We start from the raw sequence: 20686 nt of genomic DNA, 5'->3' as shown, positions 1-20686 counted from the left end.
ACTGGAACAATGCGACTCGTTTTACTTTGAAGGATCTGACCGGAATCACAAGTCGTTTTCTCTGGGGTAATCTGTCTTGATTCTTAGGCAGGCGTTTTAAATTGAAGTATGCAACCGGAACCAGTGCGTCCGGGTAACTTACGTTACGTTACCCTGACCAGCGTCAACATGTCGTTTTATTCAAGGTTCTTCCGGGATCCGGAATAACGACTTTTTTTTCTTCAGTGATTTTACTGGCTAGTTTTATTTGTAACTATTTTACCGGAATCAGTATTACCGGAAATAATGCCTTTATTTGTAATGATCGAACCGGAAATGGTACGTCAATGTCTTTTATTTTGTTGGCTCTGACCGGAACCAGAATCGCTGTTATGGTCTCCGTCTTACGTGAGTCGCTGACAGTGAGAGCTGACACGCCGCAGAGAGGACCGGAGGACCGGAGGACCGGAGGACCGCAGCCACACCGGTACGTAAACATTTAACGGGCCGTATCGAACGTTTACGTCATCAACACTTTATTTCCGGTGCCGTTCCGCCGGGAGAGGAGTTTAAATCTGACTTCAGATCAGTCTCAGGCGAAACAACGGCGAATTTAAATCATCTCGTTAAACGCGAATAAAGTTTTTAGAACTTTTGTTTGTTCTTCAGACTTATTGAAACTAAACTTAAACTTTATTTAAAATATTTGAGACGCGAGAACAAAAGTTTTAAAAGAGAAAAAAAATCTTTTTTTCTGCAGCGTTCGGAGAAAATCCGTGAACGCGTCACTCTGTAAACATTTGTTTGTCCGTTTTACTCCTCGGTAATTAAGTTAAAGCGTCATGACGTCAGAAGAAGGCACGTAAAATATTTCAAATTGTTTCTGGAAAATGATTTCTAGGCATCCGAGTCCCCGATCATCACAGGTTTATCTGTAATACCTGCTGTTTATGAACTATTGATAATCAATCGATCAGATATGAAGGTGTTTTAGTGACGCAGTCATCAGTGATCCAGCCCGTTAGCTGTTAGCCTGATCCGGATCCGGATCCGGATCCAGCTTCTGGTTCTGGGACGGTCCATGAAGGCTCCCGGTCTGAACCGGATCGTGTCTGTGAATGTGCCGACGATGATGATGATTGGATCAATTGGGTCACGTGATTAATTTTGAAGCTCTGTGAGGTTGTTTGATTCTAATCAATCATCAGCGTTCAGGGACATTTACGTGGGATGGCTCCACCCCTTCCTTTGATCAACACTTTATGGTGTGTAAATCAGGACCCCCTCCCCCGATCAAATAAACATCAGCCTGTGAGACAGTGGTTGTCGTGGTTACATACATGTATGTTCATGAGATAAGTGTGTGCGTGATCAGCAGCCTCGCTATCAGCCCAGATCCTCGCTGTCTCAGGAGTCGTCTATCTGCTTTGACCTTTAACCCCAACACCTTTGAGCCATGTGCTGGCGTCTGTCTCTTCAATGCAGAGAGAGGGAGAGAGAGAACGAGAGAGAGAGAGAGAGAGAGAGAGAGAGAGAGGGACATGTCTGTCTCTACACAGCTGGGTCTGCTGCTGTGGAAGAACTTCACCTACCGACGACGACAGACGGTCAGTTACCGCACGTCACAACGCTTTACGGCACGTCACAACGCTTTACGGCACGTCACAACGCTTTACGGCACGTCACAGCGCTTTACGGCACGTCACAGCGCTTTACTGCACGTCACAACGCTTTACTGCACGTCACAACGCTTTACGGCACGTCACAACGCTTTACGGCACGTCACAACGCTTTACCGCACGTCACAACGCTTTACCGCACGTCACAACGCTTTACGGCACGTCACAACGCTTTACGGCACGTCACAACGCTTTACTGCACGTCACAACGCTTTACGGCACGTCACAACGCTTTACGGCACGTCACAACGCTTTACTGCACGTCACAACGCTTTACGGCACGTCACAACGCTTTACTGCACGTCACAACGCTTTACGGCACGTCACAACGCATTACTGCACGTCACAACGCTTTACGGCACGTCACAACGCTTTACGGCACGTCACAACGCTTTACTGCACTTCTCATCGCTTTACTGCACGTCACAACGCTTTACGGCACGTCACAACGCTTTACTGCACGTCACAACGCTTTACTGCACGTCACAACGCTTTACTGCACTTCTCATCGCTTTACTGCACGTCACAACGCTTTACGGCACGTCACAACGCTTTACTGCACGTCACAACGCTTTACGGCACGTCACAACGCTTTACGGCACGTCACAACGCTTTACGGCACGTCACAACGCTTTACTGCACGTCACAACGCTTTACGGCACGTCACAACGCTTTACTGCACGTCACAACGCTTTACGGCACGTCACAACGCTTTACGGCACGTCACAGCGCTTTACTGCACGTCACAACGCTTTACGGCACGTCACGGCGCTTTACTGCACGTCACAACGCTTTACTGCACGTCACAACGCTTTACTGCACGTCACGGCGCTTTACCGCACGTCACGGCGCTTTACCGCACGTCACGACGCTTTAGCGCACGTCACGACGCTTTAGCGCACGTCACGACGCTTTAGCGCACGTCACGACGCTTTACTGCACGTCACGACACTTTAGCGCACGTCACGACGCTTTACTGCACGTCACGACGCTTTACTGCACGTCACGACGCTTTACTGCACGTCACGACGCTTTACTGCACGTCACGACGCTTTACTGCACGTCACGACTCTTTACCGCATGTCACAGCGCTTTACTGCACTTCTCATCGCTTTACTGCACTTCTCATCGCTTTACTGCACTTCTCAGGAGATCTGAGACTCTAAAGTGTCTCTGTTGAGTCGATCAATGATTCCTCGTTTATTGTGAATGGATCCTAATAAGGACTTTAAACTGCTTCCTGTTGGAGCCGGGGGGCGGAGCCTGTGTGTATTGATGGTTTCCATCTCCTCCCTCAGCTTCAGCTCCTGGTGGAGATCATCTGGCCGCTCCTCATCTTCTTCATCCTCATCGCCGTCCGGTTGAACTATCCTCCATATGAGCAGCATGAATGTGAGTTCAAATAACTTTATTGACGCGTGTGTCAGGAGACAGTGGCCCCGAGGACCGTTATTGATTAACGTTCCGACGAGACGCAGAGACAGGAAGCGTCTCCGCCTGCAGTCACTGCTGAGGGCAAAACGACCACGAAACCGATCGATCAGCGGTCCGGCTTCCTGTTCGGCAGTGGAACCGCTGCCTCTCCTCTCCTGTAGTAATAGTAGTAGTCATAGTATTTGTGGTAGTACTAGTACAAGCCAGCGTGTAAACACGCGGCAGGACGATTATTGATTATTAATATTTGATTAGCCGCTGTTTCTTCCTCAGTCCGCTTTATTAGGAACTCCTCTCCGGTCTCATCCGGTCACCGTGACAACCGGCAGCGTTAGCAGGGCGTCCGCTTACATTTGGCCACGCAGTTTGTTTCTTCTGGAGAACGGACCGATGGATCGGATCAGGATCCCGCTCCCGCTGCAGAAGCACCAGCAGCCAGAGCCAGGTGCATGCTGGGAGCCTTTCTAGTCACGTGATCACGCTTGAAGCAGCAGCAGCTTCAGACCTTTGATCCTTCGGGGTATCAGCTGGATCTGGTTTATTCCTGGACATCGGAGCCGGATCCGGACTGGATGACGCTTTATGGTCGTTATCGGCGCCGTGAGAGATACCGGCGGAGGTGAAGGTCAGCGGTCCGTTACGTAAGACAGGCGGGAGGGGTCCAGGTCTGGATAGAGGGGGACTCAGGCTGTCGGCTGCAGGGTTCTGGTTCTGCTTCAGAGGCCCGGATGTGAAAGCAGAACTGAGGCCCGACGTGAGGAATAGTTGAGCCGTGATTCACGCGGCGTGTTGCAACCCGCCTGCTGCAGAGCTCTGGAGACCGGGTTCCCCTCACCCAGATCAGGATCTCATATCCTGCCAGAACCCGGCTGGGGTTAGAACCAAACCCCCAAAGGTCCGGGCGATGCAGGGGCGGGGCTTATAGGATGGATTCCATTGATTGGTAAACACAAACATCATCAGGTGAAGAAAGACAACGGATAAATGAAGGCGCCCGTCACCGTGGCGACGTGTCTGAACGACAGGAGGTCTCACTCTGAGATGTTTCCGAGAACTCGGGAGTCGAATGGGGGGGGGGGGGGGGGTGATCATTCCTCTCAATCGGCCCCGACCTTCCAGGAATCTTGAATCCTCGAATCTAATCTGGGCTGTGATTGGATGAGACCCGTTGGAAGTCCTAAAGGTCGTCTGATAGCGGCGTGCAGCTGGGAGGAAAGGTCGCCGCTGCGTCCTGGACCGTCTCGGGTCGTCTGCCTGCAGCAGGTCCAAACCCACCTCAGGTCGTCTGCCTGCAGCAGGTCCAAACCCACCTCAGGTCGTCTGCCTGCAGCAGGTCCAAACCCGCCTCAGGTCGTCTACCTGCAGCAGGTCCAAACCCGCCTCAGGTCGTCTACCTGCAGCAGGTCCAAACCCACCTCAGGTCATCTACCTGCAGCAGGTCCAAACCCACCTCAGGTCATCTACCTGCAGCAGGTCCAAACCCACCTCGGGTCGTCTACCTGCAGCAGGTCCAAACCCACCTCAGGTCGTCTACCTGCAGCAGGTCCAAACCCGCCTCGGGTCGTCTGCCTGCAGCAGGTCCAAACCCACCTCGGGTCGTCTACCTGCAGCAGGTCCAAACCCGCCTCGGGTCGTCTACCTGCAGCAGGTCCAAACCCACCTCGGGTCGTCTACCTGCAGCAGGTCCAAACCCACCTCGGGTCGTCTACCTGCAGCAGGTCCAAACCCACCTCAGGTCGTCTGCCTGCAGCAGGTCCAAACCCACCTCGGGTCGTCTACCTGCAGCAGGTCCAAACCCACCTCAGGTCGTCTGCCTGCAGCAGGTCCAAACCCACCTCAGGTCGTCTGCCTGCAGCAGGTCCAAACCCACCTCAGGTCGTCTGCCTGCAGCAGGTCCAAACCCACCTCAGGTCATCTACCTGCAGCAGGTCCAAACCCACCTCGGGTCGTCTGCCTGCAGCAGGTCCAAACCCACCTCAGGTCATCTACCTGCAGCAGGTCCAAACCCGCCTCAGGTCGTCTACCTGCAGCAGGTCCAAACCCACCTCAGGTCGTCTACCTGCAGCAGGTCCAAACCCACCTCAGGTCGTCTGCCTGCAGCAGGTCCAAACCCGCCTCAGGTCATCTACCTGCAGCAGGTCCAAACCCGCCTCAGGTCGTCTACCTGCAGCAGGTCCAAACCCACCTCAGGTCGTCTGCCTGCAGCAGGTCCAAACCCACCTCGGGAACACGTGAGAACGTCCGTCAGGTCCGGTGAAGACGAGGCTTCTGCATCTTGAAGAGGGGCGGGGCTACACTCTGACGGTAGTCAGTGGTCGATGCTGAAGTGCATACATCTCCCATGAGTCTTAGCTGCTGATGGCGCCGCTCCTGTCTCTGTGTTTTCCCGTCTCCAGGTCATTTTCCCAACAAGGCCATGCCGTCGGCCGGAACGCTGCCGTGGCTCCAGGGAATTCTCTGCAACGCCAACAACCCGTGCTTCCGACACCCGACACCCGGCGAGTCTCCGGGCGTCGTCGGCAACTTCAACGACTCCATGTGAGGCCTGAACGCAGCGAGGCTCCGCCTCGGCGTGGGACCAGCGTCACACCTGTCCCTCCTGTCCCTCCTGCTGCTTTCAGAATCTCCCGTCTGTTCTCCGACGCCAAGAGGATCCTCCTGTACAGTCAGAACGACAAGAACCTGGACGGGTTCAAGGAGCTGACCCGGGCGCTGGCGGCGCTGCAGAGCAGCCGCGCAGGTAGGACGCTCACCTGGGACGCTCGCCTGGGACGCTCGCCTGGGACGCTCGCCTGGGGACGCTCGCCTGGGACGCTCGCCTGGGACGCTCGCCTGGGACGCTCGCCTGGGACGCTCGCCTGGGGACGCTCGCCTGGGGACGCTCGCCTGGGACGCTCGCCTGGGACGCTCGCCTGGGGACGCTCGCCTGGGACGCTCGTCCTCAGGACGCTCGCCTGGGGACGCTCGCCTGGGACGCTCGCCTGGGACGCTCGCCTGGGGACGCTCACCTGGGACGCTCGTCCTCAGGACGCTCGCCTGGGGACGCTCGTCCTCGGGACGCTCGCCTGGGACGCTCGCCTGGGGACGCTCGCCTGGGGACGCTCGTCCTCAGGACGCTCGCCTGGGGACGCTCGCCTGGGACGCTCGTCCTCGGGACGCTCGCCTGGGACGGAGCTCAGAAAGCATTAGCGCTAGCTTTGTTCCGGGCGTTAACGAGCGTCCGATCGATACCTGTTCTGTCCACCAGGTGATCGATTACAGTCATTGATCCTCTGGGGGCGGAGCCGGCCTTTTACACGTCCTCCCGGCTCTCCTCCGGGACATTTCCGTCTCGTTGAACCTGAAGAATGTTTCCTCTTTGTGTGTTAATTTGCGGCTTTCCGTCCCTTGGGGGGGCGGGGGCGGGGGCGGGGGGGGGCGTGTCTTTTCTCTGCCTGCGCGGGCCTGCAGCTTCTGACGTGTCCCAGATCTACGAGCCCCGGCAGGTTCGGCCTAGCGCCGTCCCAGGTGTTCAGAGGAACATCTGAAGCGCTTCCCGTCCGGGCGGCGCCACGCCGAGCGGCGGCGGGTTCACACGGGTCCGTCTGCAGCTGGACTAACAGATCCCGTCGAGAGACCCGGCAGGGGGTCTGGAACCGGAGCGGTTCACCTCTGGGTCTGTAGCTGGCGGCTGATTGGCTGTCGCGGTCGTTTAGCGGCGTGCAGTGAAGTCCGATTGAAGCCGCCGCGTTTCTCTGCTGGAGCTCTCGGGGGACGCTGGTCCTAATTTGACCAATCACATCACTCGGAGACGCCGATGTCAGGCAGCTCGGCGTGTCGTCTGAGCCGCTTTGTCCCCGCGGGGCCGCCGTAGCGCCGTAGGAACCAGGAAGTGAGGCGCTTCGTTTGAGGGTTTAATGATTAGTGAAAGAAGCAGCGCTTCAAGAATATCAATGAACCAATCAGATTTCAGCTCCTGTTGCTCCTCCCCAAACAGGAAGTGTACTTCTGTTAGCTTCCAGATTAGCATGGCTAGCAGTTCGTCATCATGGCCCCCAAAGGGGCGGGGTTAAACGTTCGGCATCATGGCCCCCAAAGGGGCGGGGTTAAACATTCGGCATCATGGCTCCCAAAGGGGCGGGGTTAAACGTTCGGCATCGTGGCCCCCGAAGGGGCGGGATTTAAACGTTCACCATCATGGCCCCCAAAGGGGCGGGGTTTAAACGTTCACCATCATGGCCCCCAAAGGGGCGGGGTTTAGCTGTGACCAACATGAGTTCAGGGTTAGACTGAAGATCAGCTGCGTGTTTAAACCTGTAGAAGAAGAAACGAGCGCCCCCCCCCCCGATGTGTGACCTCGCCTTCTATTGGCTGCTTTCCAGAGAGCCCGCCCCCTTTCATTTCCATGTAACCTCAGGTGTGTCTCGGCTTGTCTGGATCCAGGTCCGTTGATGGGAGTCCCAGGTGTCGTGTTTCTGTCTTTGTCCTCAGGCTTCAAGCTGAAACACTTCCTGCAAGAAAACGAGACCATGTCGAGCTTCCTGCTGAGGAATGCGTCGGTCCCTGAACGCATCGTGGAGCAGATCAAGGAGGCCGGCGTCAACCTGGAGAAGGTGGGGGGGTCACGTTCTGCACATCCATCCATCAGTAGGCCCGTGGTACCGGTCCTGACCTCTACGCCGTCCACCTCAGGTCATCCTGAAAGGTTCTGGGGTCCACCTCAAGGACATGTGTCCCCGGAAGGGGGGCGGGCGGAATCTGGAGGACTATGTGACGATCCCAGACCAACAGGTGACCATGCTGGTCCAGGAAATCATCTGTCAGGCCCCGCCCCTCTGGCTGGACCACGCCGAGGAGCACTTCCTGAACAACCTGGACTTCTTCAGACCCCTCAAGGTGAACGCCGGATCACGTGACCTGCTAGCGTCGCACCGCTAGCTTACGGCATGTCGACCTCTGGAGCGGCGGCTGGACCGTTAGCTTGATTAGCCACGCAGCTAACGGGTTCACCTGGCCCCAGGTGTGCTTATTGTACCTTCTGTGTGTGTGTGAGACGCAGGAGGCGTGTCCCAGCCCGTCTCTGAACTGTCTCCGTTTTCGTGGCCCGGAGGCCAGTTTGGGTTTTTTCCGGTCCTTCTCTTTGTGAGCTGGAATCTACGAGCTGTCGGAACGGGGCGTTTCCACGGCAACGCAGACCCAAAGCTGGGAACGCCTCCTCAGTGGCGCCGGGAACGTTTAGCGTGAAAACGAAAGTGCGTCTTTAAAACCGCGGACTCGTCTGTCTCCTTCTGTCTCTCAGCGAGATGTCGAGTCCGACCCCAAGGCCGTCAAACAGGTTGCCACGGCAACCAACAACCTGCTGGACAGTCTGGGCTCGCTGGCGGTGGAGGTAAGAACACACCCGATGACTGAAATGATGTCATCGATGACATCACGGGTGTAGCGTTAGCATTAGCAGGTGTAGCGGAGGACAGGAGGACAGTGTGTTTGTCCAGAGCATCAGAGGGGACTGGGTCCACCGGTTCCGCTGGTCCCGCTGGTTCCGCTGGGTCCACCGGTTCTACTGGTTCCGCTGGGTCCACCGGGTCCGCTGGTTCCGCTGGTTCCGCTGGGTCCACCGGGTCCACCGGGTCCGCTGGGCAGCGTGTCCTCCTGACAGACGTCTCAGCAAGACGTCCAGAAAGGGAACAAACAACAGTTAGTCTGTTAGGGGGACGCAGCAGTAGACCCTGACCCGCTGAGACGTCCCCTCTGTCCCCCTGAGACGAACGCTGTCCCCCTGAGAGGAACGCTGTCCCCCCTGAGATGTCCTATCTTGATGACACGCTGGACAGACTAGTTTCCTGTTTCCTCTGATTATTAGAGTAAAGTTCAGTCAGGATGAGCAGCTGGATGTCTCTCGCCCTCTCTCTCTCTGTGTGTCTCTCTCTCCCCCCCCTCTTTCTCTCTGTGTCTCTCTCTTGATGTCTCTCTCTCTACTCTCTCTCTCTTTCTCTCTCTGTGTCTCTCTCGATGTCTCTCTCTCTCCCTCTCTCTGTGTCGCTCTCTCGATGTCTCTCTCTCTCCCTCTCTCTGTGTCTCTCTCTCTCCCCCCCTCTCTCTCTCTCTACTCTCTCTCTCTCTATCTCCCTCTCTCGATGTCTCTCTCTCTCCCTCTCTCTGTGTCGCTCTCTCGATGTCTCTCTCTCTCCCTCTCTCTGTGTGTCTCTCTCTCCCCCCCTCTCTCTCTCTCTACTCTCTCTCTCTCTATCTCTATCTCCCTCTCTCGATGTCTCTCTCTCTCTGTGTCTCTTTCTCTACTCTCTACTAAAGTGAATCTAAATTGACCATGGATCTAAAGTACTCTTCCAGGCTTTGGGGGGGCCGGCAGAGACCGGGGGGGCCGGCAGAGACCGGGTCCCGTCTTGTCCCAGCAGGCAGGACTGTTTCCACAGACCGCCGGACTTGGCGGAGACTCAGGGGGACGGGGGCAGAGACTCAGAGGGACGGGGGCAGGGACTCAGAGGGACGGGGGCAGGGACTCAGAGGGACGGGGGTCCGTCCTTGGCTCCAGAAATGTGGATTTACTGAGACCGACTTGGATCAAGACAAATTCATCGTTTTTCGGCTGAAATTTAATTACCCCCCCCCCCCCGATCAGAGAGGGTCCCCCCCTGCTGGACTAATCTGTCCCTTTGACCAAACATTTCCCAAAGGACAGGTCGGTGTTCTGAGGCTCACACACACACAGACAGACACACAGACACACACCCCTGGACTGTCCTGCCCCCCCCCCTCCATGGTCCCAGCTTTGTCCTTCCAGTATGTGTGTGTGTTTATTGTGTACTTGTCCTTCCAGTATGTGTATGTGTTTATTGTGTACTTGTCCTTCCAGTATGTGTATGTGTTTATTGTGTACTTGTCCTTCGAGTATGTGTTTATTGTGTACTTGTCCTTCCAGTATGTTTGTGTGTTTATTGTGTACTTGTCCTTCCAGTATGTGTGTGTGTTTATTGTGTACTTGTCCTTCCAGTATGTGTGTGTGTTTATTGTGTACTTGTCCTTCCAGTATGTGTTTATTGTGTACTTGTCCTTCCAGTATGTGTGTGTGTTTATTGTGTACTTGTCCTTCCAGTATGTGTGTGTGTTTATTGTGTACTTGTCCTTCCAGTATGTGTGTGTGTTTATTGTGTACTTGTCCTTCCAGTATGTGTGTGTGTTTATTGTGTGGCGGCGCCTTATCGCTGCTTTCGTTTTTGCCCTGTACTTGTACTGTGAGGACAATAGAAGTACCCGTTTCCGTTCTTGTGGTAGTTTTGTCTTAAGTCTTCCCTTTCAGCGCTTTCGATGACGTCACTCTGGAAAACGAACACGCCCATAAACATCTGGAACGCTTTCATCGGCCGAAACGACGACTTCCTGTTCGGATCAATAGAACAGGAAGTCTTGAACCGATAGTTTCACTTCCGTTGACCTGACGTAACCTCCTGCGCTTCCTGAAAACGGTGCCTTCAGGGACATCAGCGCCGACGCCCTGATTTAGTTGGTCCTTCACTGCCTCTGCTATAGTACTACTGGTACTAGTACATTGAGTACTTCAGTAGTACTCCAGGTTTTGAGAATGAGATGCGTGGTGCTTTTATTGTGAAGGCTGCTGTTGCGTTCGGGGGCTCCTCCCACTCTGACCCGTGTCTCTGTGGTCCAGCTGGCCGGCATGAAGAGCTGGATCCACCTGAGGAAGGAGATCCGCTTCCTGACCCGGAACGCCACGTCCTCGCCGTCCAGCATGTACCAGGCCGTGTCCAGGATCGTGTGTGGACACCCCGAGGGCGGCGGCCTGCAGATCAAGTCCCTCAACTGGTACGAGGACAGCAACTACAAGGCTCTGTTCGGAAACCAGAACAGCAGCGGCGAGGACGCCGGCGCCACGCCCTACGACAACTCCACCAGTAAGTCCCACTGGCTTCCCTGGTTTCACTGGCTTCACTGGTTCCACTGGTTCCACTGGTTTCACTGGTTCCACTGGTTCCACTGGTTCCACTGGTTCCACTGGCTTCACTGGTTTCACTGGTTCCACTGGTTTCACTGGTTTCACTGGTTCCACTGGTTCCACTGGTTCCACTGGCTTCACTGGTTCCACTGGTTCCACTGGCTTCACTGGCTTCACTGGTTTCACTGGTTCCACTGGTTCCACTGGTTTCACTGGTTCCACTGGTTCCACTGGTTCCACTGGTTCCACTGGTTCCACTGGCTTCACTGGTTCCACTGGTTTCACTGGTTCCACTGGTTTCACTGGTTCCACTGGTTCCACTGGTTCCACTGGCTTCACTGGTTTCACTGGTTTCACTGGTTTCACTGGTTCCACTGGTTCCACTGGCTTCACTGGTTTCACTGGCTTCACTGGTTCCAGCCTGGACAGCGCCAAGTCTAGTGAGACACCGACCTGGACCCAACCCAGACCCAAGGGCCAGGACCCAGCTCCAGTTCACACTGAACTGGTTTAGGTTCAGGCTGATCTGGTTTAGGTTCAGCCTGATCTGGTTCAGCCTGAACTGGTTTAGGTTCAGCCTGAACTGGTTTAGGTTCAGCCTGATCTGGTTTAGGTTCAGCCTGATCTGGTTTAGGTTCATATTGTACTGGTTTAGGTTCACACTGAACTGGTTTAGGTTCACACTGAACTGGTTTAGGTTCATATTGTACTGGTTTAGGTTCAGCCTGAACTGGTTTAGGTTCATATTGTACTGGTTTAGGTTCAGCCTGAACTGGTTTAGGTTCACACTGAACTGGTTTAGGTTCAGCCTGAACTGGTTTAGGTTCACACTGAACTGGTTTAGGTTCACACTGAACTGGTTTAGGTTCAGCCTGAACTGGTTTAGGTTCATATTGTACTGGTTTAGGTTCACACTGAACTGGTTTAGGTTCACACTGAACTGGTTTAGGTTCATATTGTACTGGTTTAGGTTCATATTGTACTGGTTTATGTTCAGCCTGAACTGGTTTAGGTTCACACTGAACTGGTTTAGGTTCACACTGAACTGGTTTAGGTTCACACTGAACTGGCTTCACACTGGTCTGTCTTCCAGCTCCATACTGTAACAGTCTGATGAGGAACATGGACTCGAACCCGATGTCCAGGATGATCTGGCAGGCTGTGAAGCCTCTGCTGATGGGGAAGATCCTCTACACCCCCCACACCCCCGCCACCCAGAGGGTCATCCATGAGGTGTGACATCACATCCTGTTGAGTTGCCTTCTGCAGGAGGCGGGGTCTGTTTCATTCTCATATCTGTGTCTGTGGTGCCTTCAGGTGAACCGGACTTTCCAGGAGCTTGGTGTGTTCAGGGACCTCGGTGGGATGTGGGAGGAGGTGAGACCCAAAGTCTGGAGCTTCATGGAGGACAGCGAGTACATGAACACGATCAGGGTAAACAGGCCCCTCCCATTGTGTATTTTCTGTCTTGAATGCTTTCTAAATGTTTTCCTTTGATGTTCCAGACTCTGCTGAAGAACGACGTCACCGCGCGCGCCTTCCACGCTCAGCTCGCCGCCACTGATTGGACGGTCAACGACGTCTCCAGCTTCCTGTCCAAACAGGCGGAGGACCCCCGCCCACCTGGCAGCGCGCTCACCTGGAGGGGCGTGTTCAACGAAACCGACCAGGCCATCATGAGCATCTCCCACTTCATGGAGGTCAGAGGTCACGTGGCCGTGGTCGTCGCGTCGTCGTGGCTGTCTGACCCCTCTGTGTGTGTGTTAGTGCGTGAACCTGGACAAGCTGGAACCCGTGTCCACGGAGGAGCGGATGGTCAACCAGTCCATGCTGCTGCTGGAGGACAGGAAGTTCTGGGCGGGGATCGTCTTCCCGGACGTTGACCCCAACGCCACCGAACTGCCCGCCAGTCTCAACTACAAGATCCGAATGGACATCGACAACGTGGAACGGACCAATAAGATCAAAGACGCGTACGTAGAGACGCACACAGACACACAGAGACAGACACACAGAGACACACACACAGAGACACACACACACAGAGACAGACACACAGAGACAGACACACAGAGACAGACACACAGAGACAGACACACAGAGACAGACACACAGAGACACACTCAGAGACACACACAGAGACACACACGCAGAGACACACACACACACACACACACACACACACACACTGTTCCTGAGGACAACGACCTCGGTGTTAACATGTTTGTTTGTGGACAATCGGAAAAGCTGATCATAGACCAGTACTACTACTACTGAAGTACTATTACTAATACTAAAGTACTCTATATTACTACTACAGTCCTGGTTTACTGAGCCTGACGGACGTAGAATATCAGAATAGATCAGTGATGTCATCGTTTTGAGAGAGGAGGCGTGGCCTCTTCTCTCACCTTTCACAGACTGCTGGAGAACCCGTCGGGCGACGTTAACGTCTGTCCTCTCCAGGTACTGGGACCCCGGTCCTCGCGCCGACCCCTTTGAGGACATGCGGTACATCTGGGGCGGATTCTCGTACCTGCAGGACGTCGTTGAACACGGCATCATCCGGGCGATGACGGGCACCAAGGAGAAGACGGGGGTCTACATCCAGCAGATGCCCTACCCCTGCTACGTGGACGACATGTAAGTACGCCCGTCCACGCATGTCCACACCTGTCCACGCCCGTCCCGCCTGTCCACGCCTGTCCACAGTTTCCTGAGGGTGACCAACCGCTCCATGCCCCTCTTCATGACTCTGGCGTGGATGTACTCGGTGGCCATCATCCTGAAGAGCATCGTGTACGAGAAGGAGGCGCGGCTGAAGGAGACCATGAGGATTATGGGACTGGATAACGGGATCCTGTGGTTCAGCTGGTTCATCAGCAGCCTCGTCCCCCTGCTCATCAGCGCCGCCCTGCTGGTGCTGCTGCTCAAGGTGATGAAGCCTGAGCCAGAGCCATGACGCATCAATATCCGTCCTTCTATCCAAATAATGCAGCAGCCACAGCTAACGTTAGCATGTCTGCAGCAGCTACTGCTAACGTTAGCATGTCTGCAGCAGCCACAGCTAACGTTAGCATGTCTGCAGCAGCTACAGCTAACGTTAGCATGTCTGCAGCAGCTACATCTAACGTTAGCATGTCTGCAGCAGCCACAGCTAACGTTAGCATGTCTGCAGCAGCCACAGCTAACGTTAGCATGTCTGCAGCAGCTACTGCTAACGTTAGCATGTCTGCAGCAGCTACAGCTAACGTTAGCATGTCTGCAGCAGCTACAGCTAACGTTAGCATGTCTGCAGCAGCTACAGCTAACGTTAGCATGTCTGCAGCAGCTACATCTAACGTTAGCATGTCTGCAGCAGCCACAGCTAACGTTAGCATGTCTGCAGCAGCCACAGCTAACGTTAGCATGTCTGCAGCAGCTACAGCTAACGTTAGCATGTCTGCAGCAGCTACAGCTAACGTTAGCATGTCTGCAGCAGCTACAGCTAACGTTAGCATGTCTGCAGCAGCTACAGCTAACGTTAGCATGTCTGCAGCAGCTACTGCTAACGTTAGCATGTCTGCAGCCAGTCTTTTGTTCATTCCTTGACAGCTAGATGACGTTTCTGTAGCTTCGGGGACCCTCGATGACGTTTCTGTATCTTCGGGGGCCCTCGATGACGTTTCTGTATCTTCGGGGGCCCTCGATGACGTTTCTGTATCTTCGGGGACCCTCGATGACGTTTCTGTAGCTTCGGGGACCCTCGATGACGTTTCTGTAGTTTCGGGGACCCTCGATGACGTTTCTGTAGCTTCGGGGGCCCTCGATGACGTTTCTGTAGCTTCGGGGACCCTCGATGACGTTTCTGTAGCTTCGGGGACCCTCGATGACGTTTCTGTATCTTCGGGGGCCCTCGATGACGTTTCTGTAGCTTCGGGGACCCTCGATGATGTTTCTGTAGCTTCGGGGGCCCTCGATGACGTTTCTGTAGCTTCGGGGACCCTCGATGACGTTTCTGTAGCTTCGGGGACCCTCGATGACGTTTCTGTATCTTCGGGGGCCCTCGATGACGTTTCTGTAGCTTCGGGGGCCCTCGATGACGTTTCTTTAGCTTCGGGGACCCTCGATGACGTTTCTTTAGCTTCGGGGACCCTCGATGACGTTTCTGTAGCTTCGGGGACCCTCGATGACGTTTCTGTAGCTTCGGGGACCCTCGATGACGTTTCTGTAGTTTCGGGGACCCTCGATGACGTTTCTTTAGCTTCGGGGACCCTCGATGACGTTTCTGTAGCTTCGGGGACCCTCGATGACGTTTCTGTAGTTTCGGGGGCCCTCGATGACGTTTCTGTATCTTCGGGGGCCCTCGATGACGTTTCTGTAGCTTCGGGGACCCTCGATGACGTTTCTGTATCTTCGGGGGCCCTCGATGACGTTTCTGTAGCTTCGGGGACCCTCGATGACGTTTCTTTAGCTTCGGGGACCCTCGATGACGTTTCTGTAGCTTCGGGGACCCTCGATGACGTTTCTGTATCTTCGGGGGCCCTCAATGACGTTTCTGTAGCTTCGGGGGCCCTCGATGACGTTTCTGTAGCTTCGGGGGCCCTCGATGACGTTTGAATGTTGCGTTTATTCCTGAACAGAAGGGAAACCTGCTGCCCTACAGCGACCCGGGCGTGGTCTTCTTCTTCCTGGGATCCTTCGCCGTGGTAACCATCATGCAGTGTTTTCTGCTCAGCACGGCGTTCGCCCGTGCCAACCTGGCGGCGGCCTGCGGGGGCATCGTCTACTTCACGCTCTACTTGCCCTACATCCTCTGCGTCGCCTGGCAGGACTACATCGGCTTCGCAGCCAAAGTCTTCGCAGTGAGCCGTCCTCTCTGGGACACGTTTGTTCTGATGCTGTGTTCCTATTGGTCCGCGTGAGCCGCGTGTCCCCGCCCCCTGCAGAGCCTCCTCTCCCCGGTGGCGTTTGGGTTCGGCTGCGAGTACTTCGCTCTGTCTGAGGAGCAGGGCGTCGGCATCCAGTGGAACAACCTGCTGGCGAGTCCCCTGGAGGAGGACGACTTCAGCCTCCGCGCCGCCATCGTCCTCATGTACTTCGACTCCTTCCTGTACGGCGCCCTCACCTGGTACATCGAGGCAGTGTTTCCAGGTGAGAGGAGTCCGTCACACCTGTGGACGTGGGTTTCACCGGGTCACACAAAGGACATGTCCCCCCCCCCCGCAGGCCAGTACGGGATCCCTCGGCCCTGGTATTTCCCCTTCACCAAGTCCTACTGGCTCGGAGAGAAAGACGGATCGTCCGGAAAAGTTCCCCTGAGCCGGAGAGGAAACCCCGACGGTGAGACTGCAGTGACACAAAGCAACCACACGGCGGCAGCCCAGCGCCGCTCTGGGGTGATGAACGAACGCGCCGCGTGTTTCAGTGATCTGCATGGAGGAGGAGCCGGCTCACCTGGAGCCCGGCGTCTACATCGAGAACCTGGTGAAGGTGTACCGCCACGGGAAGAAGCTGGCGGTGGACGGACTGACGCTCGGCTTCTACGAGGGACAGATCACCTCCTTCCTGGGACACAACGGGGCCGGAAAAACCACCACCATGTGAGTTCCCCAACGCACCAGCGTGACGGACCAGCGGCCACGCCTCTAACCGGGCCGTCCGTCCCGCAGGTCCATCCTGACCGGTCTCTTCCCGCCGACCTCTGGCACCGCCTACATCCTGGGGAAGGACATCCGGACGGAGCTGAGCGCCATCAGGCAGAGTCTGGGCGTCTGTCCTCAGCACAACGTCCTCTTCAGCATGTGAGTCCGGCGCCGCGGTGCGACCCCCGACTTCCGTTCCACTTTGACTCGCGACTGCGTGGCGGCGCCCCCTGCAGGCTGACGGTGGAGGAGCACATCTGGTTCTACGGCCGCCTGAAGGGCCTGTCGGAGCAGCAGGTGAAAGGCGAGATCGAGCAGATCCTGCGGGACACCGGGCTGCCCCACAAACGGACCTCCAGGACCAACGCGCTGTCCGGCGGCATGCAGAGGAAGCTGTCCGTGGCGCTGGCCTTCGTCGGGGGGTCAAAGGTGGTCATCCTGGACGAGCCCACGGCGGGCGTCGACCCCTACGCCCGCAGAGGGATCTGGGATCTGCTGCTGAAGTACCGACAGGGTGAGCTGCCCTGATTGGCTGTTTGCGCGGTGCCGGTGTCGGGTCCTGACTCCACGCTGGACGTCCGCTGTCCCGCAGACCGGACCATCATCCTGTCCACGCACCACATGGACGAGGCCGACATCCTGGGCGACAGGATCGCCATCATCTCCCACGGGAAGCTGTGCTGCGTGGGCTCCTCCCTGTTCCTGAAGACCCAGCTGGGGACGGGCTACTACCTGACCCTGGTCAAGAGGGACCCGGAGCCGTCCCTCGGCTCCTGCAGGAACTCGTCCAGCGGCGTGTCCTTCACCAAACAGGTCGGGGGCGAGGTGGCCAGGGCCCGCGGTGCGTTCGGGGCCGGCTCCGTAACCGCCTGTGTCGCGGCTGTTTCAGGGGGAGGAGTCAGCCTCGGTCAGCAGCAGCGACGCCGGACTCGGCAGCGACCATGAGAGTGAGGCCGCCGCCATCGGTGAGCGCTCCGTTGCTGCGGAACGTTTGATTCGTTCACCTGCAGGCGGATCTGACCCCACGTGTCCGTCCCCAGAGAACGGGCCCTCTGCCTCCATCTGTGACGTCCCCTTTGTCCCCGCCGACGCGTCCCTGGTTTCCGGGGTGATCCTGCGCCACGTCCCCGCCGCCCGCCTGGTGGAGGACCTGGGACACGAGCTGACCTACGTCCTCCCGTACAGCGCCGCCAAGGACGGGGCCTTCGTGGAGCTCTTTAAAGACCTGGACCTGAGGCTGCCCGCCCTCGGGATCTCCAGCTACGGCGTGTCCGACACCACCCTGGAGGAGGTGACGAGCGGCCGGCTGAGGATGACCCGACCGCCCTTCATCGATTGTTCTGATCATGTTCAATGTTCGTAGATTTTCCTGAAGGTGGCTGAAGATAACGGCGTCGACACGGAGGTGCCCTCGGGTGAGGGCCGGCCCCCGACTGTGACATCATCAGTCTCGACAGCGTTCCGGTTAATGATGATGTCACGCGCTTTCAGACGGAACGCTTCCGGTCCAGAGGCAGCGGCGGAGCCACGCCTTCGGGGGAGGGGACCATCAGAGCTGCCTGAAGCCGCTGACCCAAGACGACAACGACGGCAACGATTCTGAGGCAGATCCAGGTTGGTTCTGAAGGTTCTTTAGCAGCACAGAGACGGATCCAGGTTGGTTCTGAAGGTTCTTTAGCAGCACAGAGACGGATCCAGGTTGGTTCTGAAGGTTCTTTAGCAGCACAGAGACGGATCCAGGTTGGTTCTGAAGGTTCTTTAGCAGCACAGAGACGGATCCAGGTTGGTTCTGAAGGTTCTTTAGCAGCACAGAGACGGATCCAGGTTGGTTCTGAAGGTTCTTTAGCAGCACAGAGACGGATCCAGGTTGGTTCTGAAGGTTCTTTAGCAGCACAGAGACGGATCCAGGTTGGTTCTGAAGGTTCTCTAACAGCACAGAGACGGATCCAGGTTGGTTCTGAAGGTTCTCTAACAGCACAGAGACGGATCCAGGTTGGTTCTGATGGGCCCACATCGGACTGGACCAGACTTGGACCTCCCGTCTACGCGCTAACGCTAGCTTAGCCGACCTGTGTGTCATGTGACCCCCCAGAGAGCAGGGACACCGATTGGCTGACCTGCACCGACGGGAAGGGCTCCCACCAGGTGAGTGGGTGGAGCCTGCGGCGCCAGCAGTTCGTGGCCCTGATGTGGAAACGCTTTCTGTACGCCCGGCGCTCCAGGAAGGGCTTCTTCGCTCAGGTGAGCTCGCCGCCCAGGTGAGGCGGTTCACCTGAGCTCGCCGCTGACGTCGCGCTGCTTTCCAGATTGTCCTCCCGGCCGTCTTCGTCTGCATCGCGCTCGTCTTCAGTCTGATCGTCCCCCCGTTTGGGAAGTACCCCAGCCTGGAGCTGCAGCCGTGGATGTACGAGGACCAGGTCACCTTCATCAGGTACCCCCCCGCCCCCCCGCTGCACCCCGCCCCACACAGGAGGGCGTTAGCGCCCACAGCTAAACTGCTACCTGCCTGTTAGCAACGACGCTCCGGGAGATGCTAACGTGGAGAAGCTGCTGGACGCTCTTCTGGACCATCCGGGCCTCGGGACGCGCTGCATGGAGGGACACCCCGTCCCGTAAGGACCCGGGCCCCGGCGCCTGTAATACACGGCTTATTACATGTAATAAACGGCTTATTACATGTAATACACGCCTCGTTGCCCCGCCAGAGAGGCTCCGTGCACGATGGTCGACGAGGAGTGGAGAATTCCCGAGGTCCCTGAAAGCGTCGCGCAGATCTTTAGCTCCAACAACTGGACCATGGAGGACCCGTCTCCGGCCTGCTTCTGCAGCGCCGGGAACAAGAAGATGATGCTGCCGGAGTGTCCCGCCGGAGCCGGAGGACTGCCCCCGCCCGAGGTGAGCCCCCCCCCGGCCCGCCCAGACTCCAGGTTCTGGTCTTGGTGGTTCTTTATGACGATGGTTCTAAAGAGGTCTGTTCTGGGTCAGATGAACATCAGCGCCAGCGACATCCTGCAGAACCTGACGGGACAAAACATCTCGGACTACCTGGTGAAGACCTACGCTCAGATTCTCGGCAAGAGGTGAGGCAGTACACACACGAGTACTGCAGATGTACACGAACGAGTATTCTGGTGACTAACAGTCGGCCGTCTGTTTCAGCCTGAGGAACAAACTCGGCGTGAACGAGTTCAGGTGCGTCCTCTGGTTCTGCTTCGGGTTGAGAGACTTCGGTCCCGCCCCCGTGTCCCGTCCCCCGTGTCCCGTATGTCTGGATCTTCCTTGTCTGCAGGTACGGAGGCTTCTCATTGGGCGCCCGCAGCACTCAGCTCCTCCCACCAGCCAATGAGATCGACGACGCCATAGAACGAGTGAGGAAGATCTTTGAGTTGCAGAAGGTGAGAGAGAGAAATGGATCCGAGCCCTCACCTGAAGGACTCTTATTGTGAAAGGCGCGCTGGCGGTTATTGATCCAAGTGATTGGAACACTCGTTGATGTTTCAGGGAGCCGCTGCTGATCGATTCCTCAACAGTCTGTCTGGTTTCATCAACGGAATGGACACGAAGAACAACGTGAAGGTGAGCGGCGGGGCGGGGCGGCGTGGGGCGGGGTGGCGTGGTGTGGCGTGGGGTGGGGTGGGGGCGGCGTGGCGTGGGGCGGGGTGGGGTGGGGTGGGGCGGGGCGGGGCGTGGGGTGGGGCGGGGCGGCGTGGCGTGGGGCGGGGTGGGGTGGGGCGGCGTGGGGTGGGGCGGCGTGGGGTGGGGCGGGGTGGGGCGGGGCGGGGTGGGGCGGCGTGGGGTGGGGCGGGGCGGCGCGGTGCGGCGCCGGCTACTGGAGGGCCGATGATACCGAGCAGTCCGACCCTATTAATGATCAGGAGATATTGATCGGTGATTAACTCGTGTCCGTCTTCAGATCTGGTTCAATAACAAAGGCTGGCACAGCATGGGGGCGTTCCTCAACGTGATGAACAACGCCATCCTGAGAGCCAACCTGCCGGGCGGCTCGGATCCCAGCGAGTTCG

General features: G+C 56.7%; 1 protein-coding gene across 1 annotated transcript in view; it reads left to right on the top strand.

Annotated features, from left to right (window-relative positions):
- Positions 1–376: 376 nt before the first annotated feature.
- abca1b (ATP-binding cassette, sub-family A (ABC1), member 1B) overlaps positions 377–20686 on the top strand; it is a 28359-nt gene continuing 8049 nt past the window's right edge. Inside the window, 36 exon segments of the mRNA XM_068740022.1 lie at positions 377–466; positions 1465–1586; positions 2957–3050; positions 5489–5630; positions 5714–5832; positions 7563–7684; positions 7764–7967; positions 8371–8460; positions 10756–10999; positions 12134–12273; positions 12358–12474; positions 12546–12740; positions 12808–13013; positions 13507–13683; positions 13753–13975; positions 15663–15884; positions 15969–16173; positions 16249–16362; positions 16448–16622; positions 16692–16823; positions 16901–17178; positions 17257–17477; positions 17554–17629; positions 17747–17955; positions 18028–18079; positions 18156–18278; positions 18757–18905; positions 18971–19095; positions 19178–19276; positions 19370–19559; positions 19650–19744; positions 19824–19856; positions 19954–20059; positions 20097–20106; positions 20170–20240; positions 20578–20681. Coding sequence (XP_068596123.1) covers positions 1521–1586; positions 2957–3050; positions 5489–5630; positions 5714–5832; positions 7563–7684; positions 7764–7967; positions 8371–8460; positions 10756–10999; positions 12134–12273; positions 12358–12474; positions 12546–12740; positions 12808–13013; positions 13507–13683; positions 13753–13975; positions 15663–15884; positions 15969–16173; positions 16249–16362; positions 16448–16622; positions 16692–16823; positions 16901–17178; positions 17257–17477; positions 17554–17629; positions 17747–17955; positions 18028–18079; positions 18156–18278; positions 18757–18905; positions 18971–19095; positions 19178–19276; positions 19370–19559; positions 19650–19744; positions 19824–19856; positions 19954–20059; positions 20097–20106; positions 20170–20240; positions 20578–20681 — 4928 coding nt within the window. The 5' untranslated portion in view covers positions 377–466; positions 1465–1520.

The sequence above is a fragment of the Brachionichthys hirsutus genome, chromosome 6 (genome assembly GCF_040956055.1).
Source record: "Brachionichthys hirsutus isolate HB-005 chromosome 6, CSIRO-AGI_Bhir_v1, whole genome shotgun sequence".
Lineage (NCBI taxonomy): Eukaryota > Metazoa > Chordata > Actinopteri > Lophiiformes > Brachionichthyidae > Brachionichthys > Brachionichthys hirsutus.
Note: the sequence above shows the minus strand (reverse complement) of the source record. Positions and strands in the feature narration are given on the sequence as shown.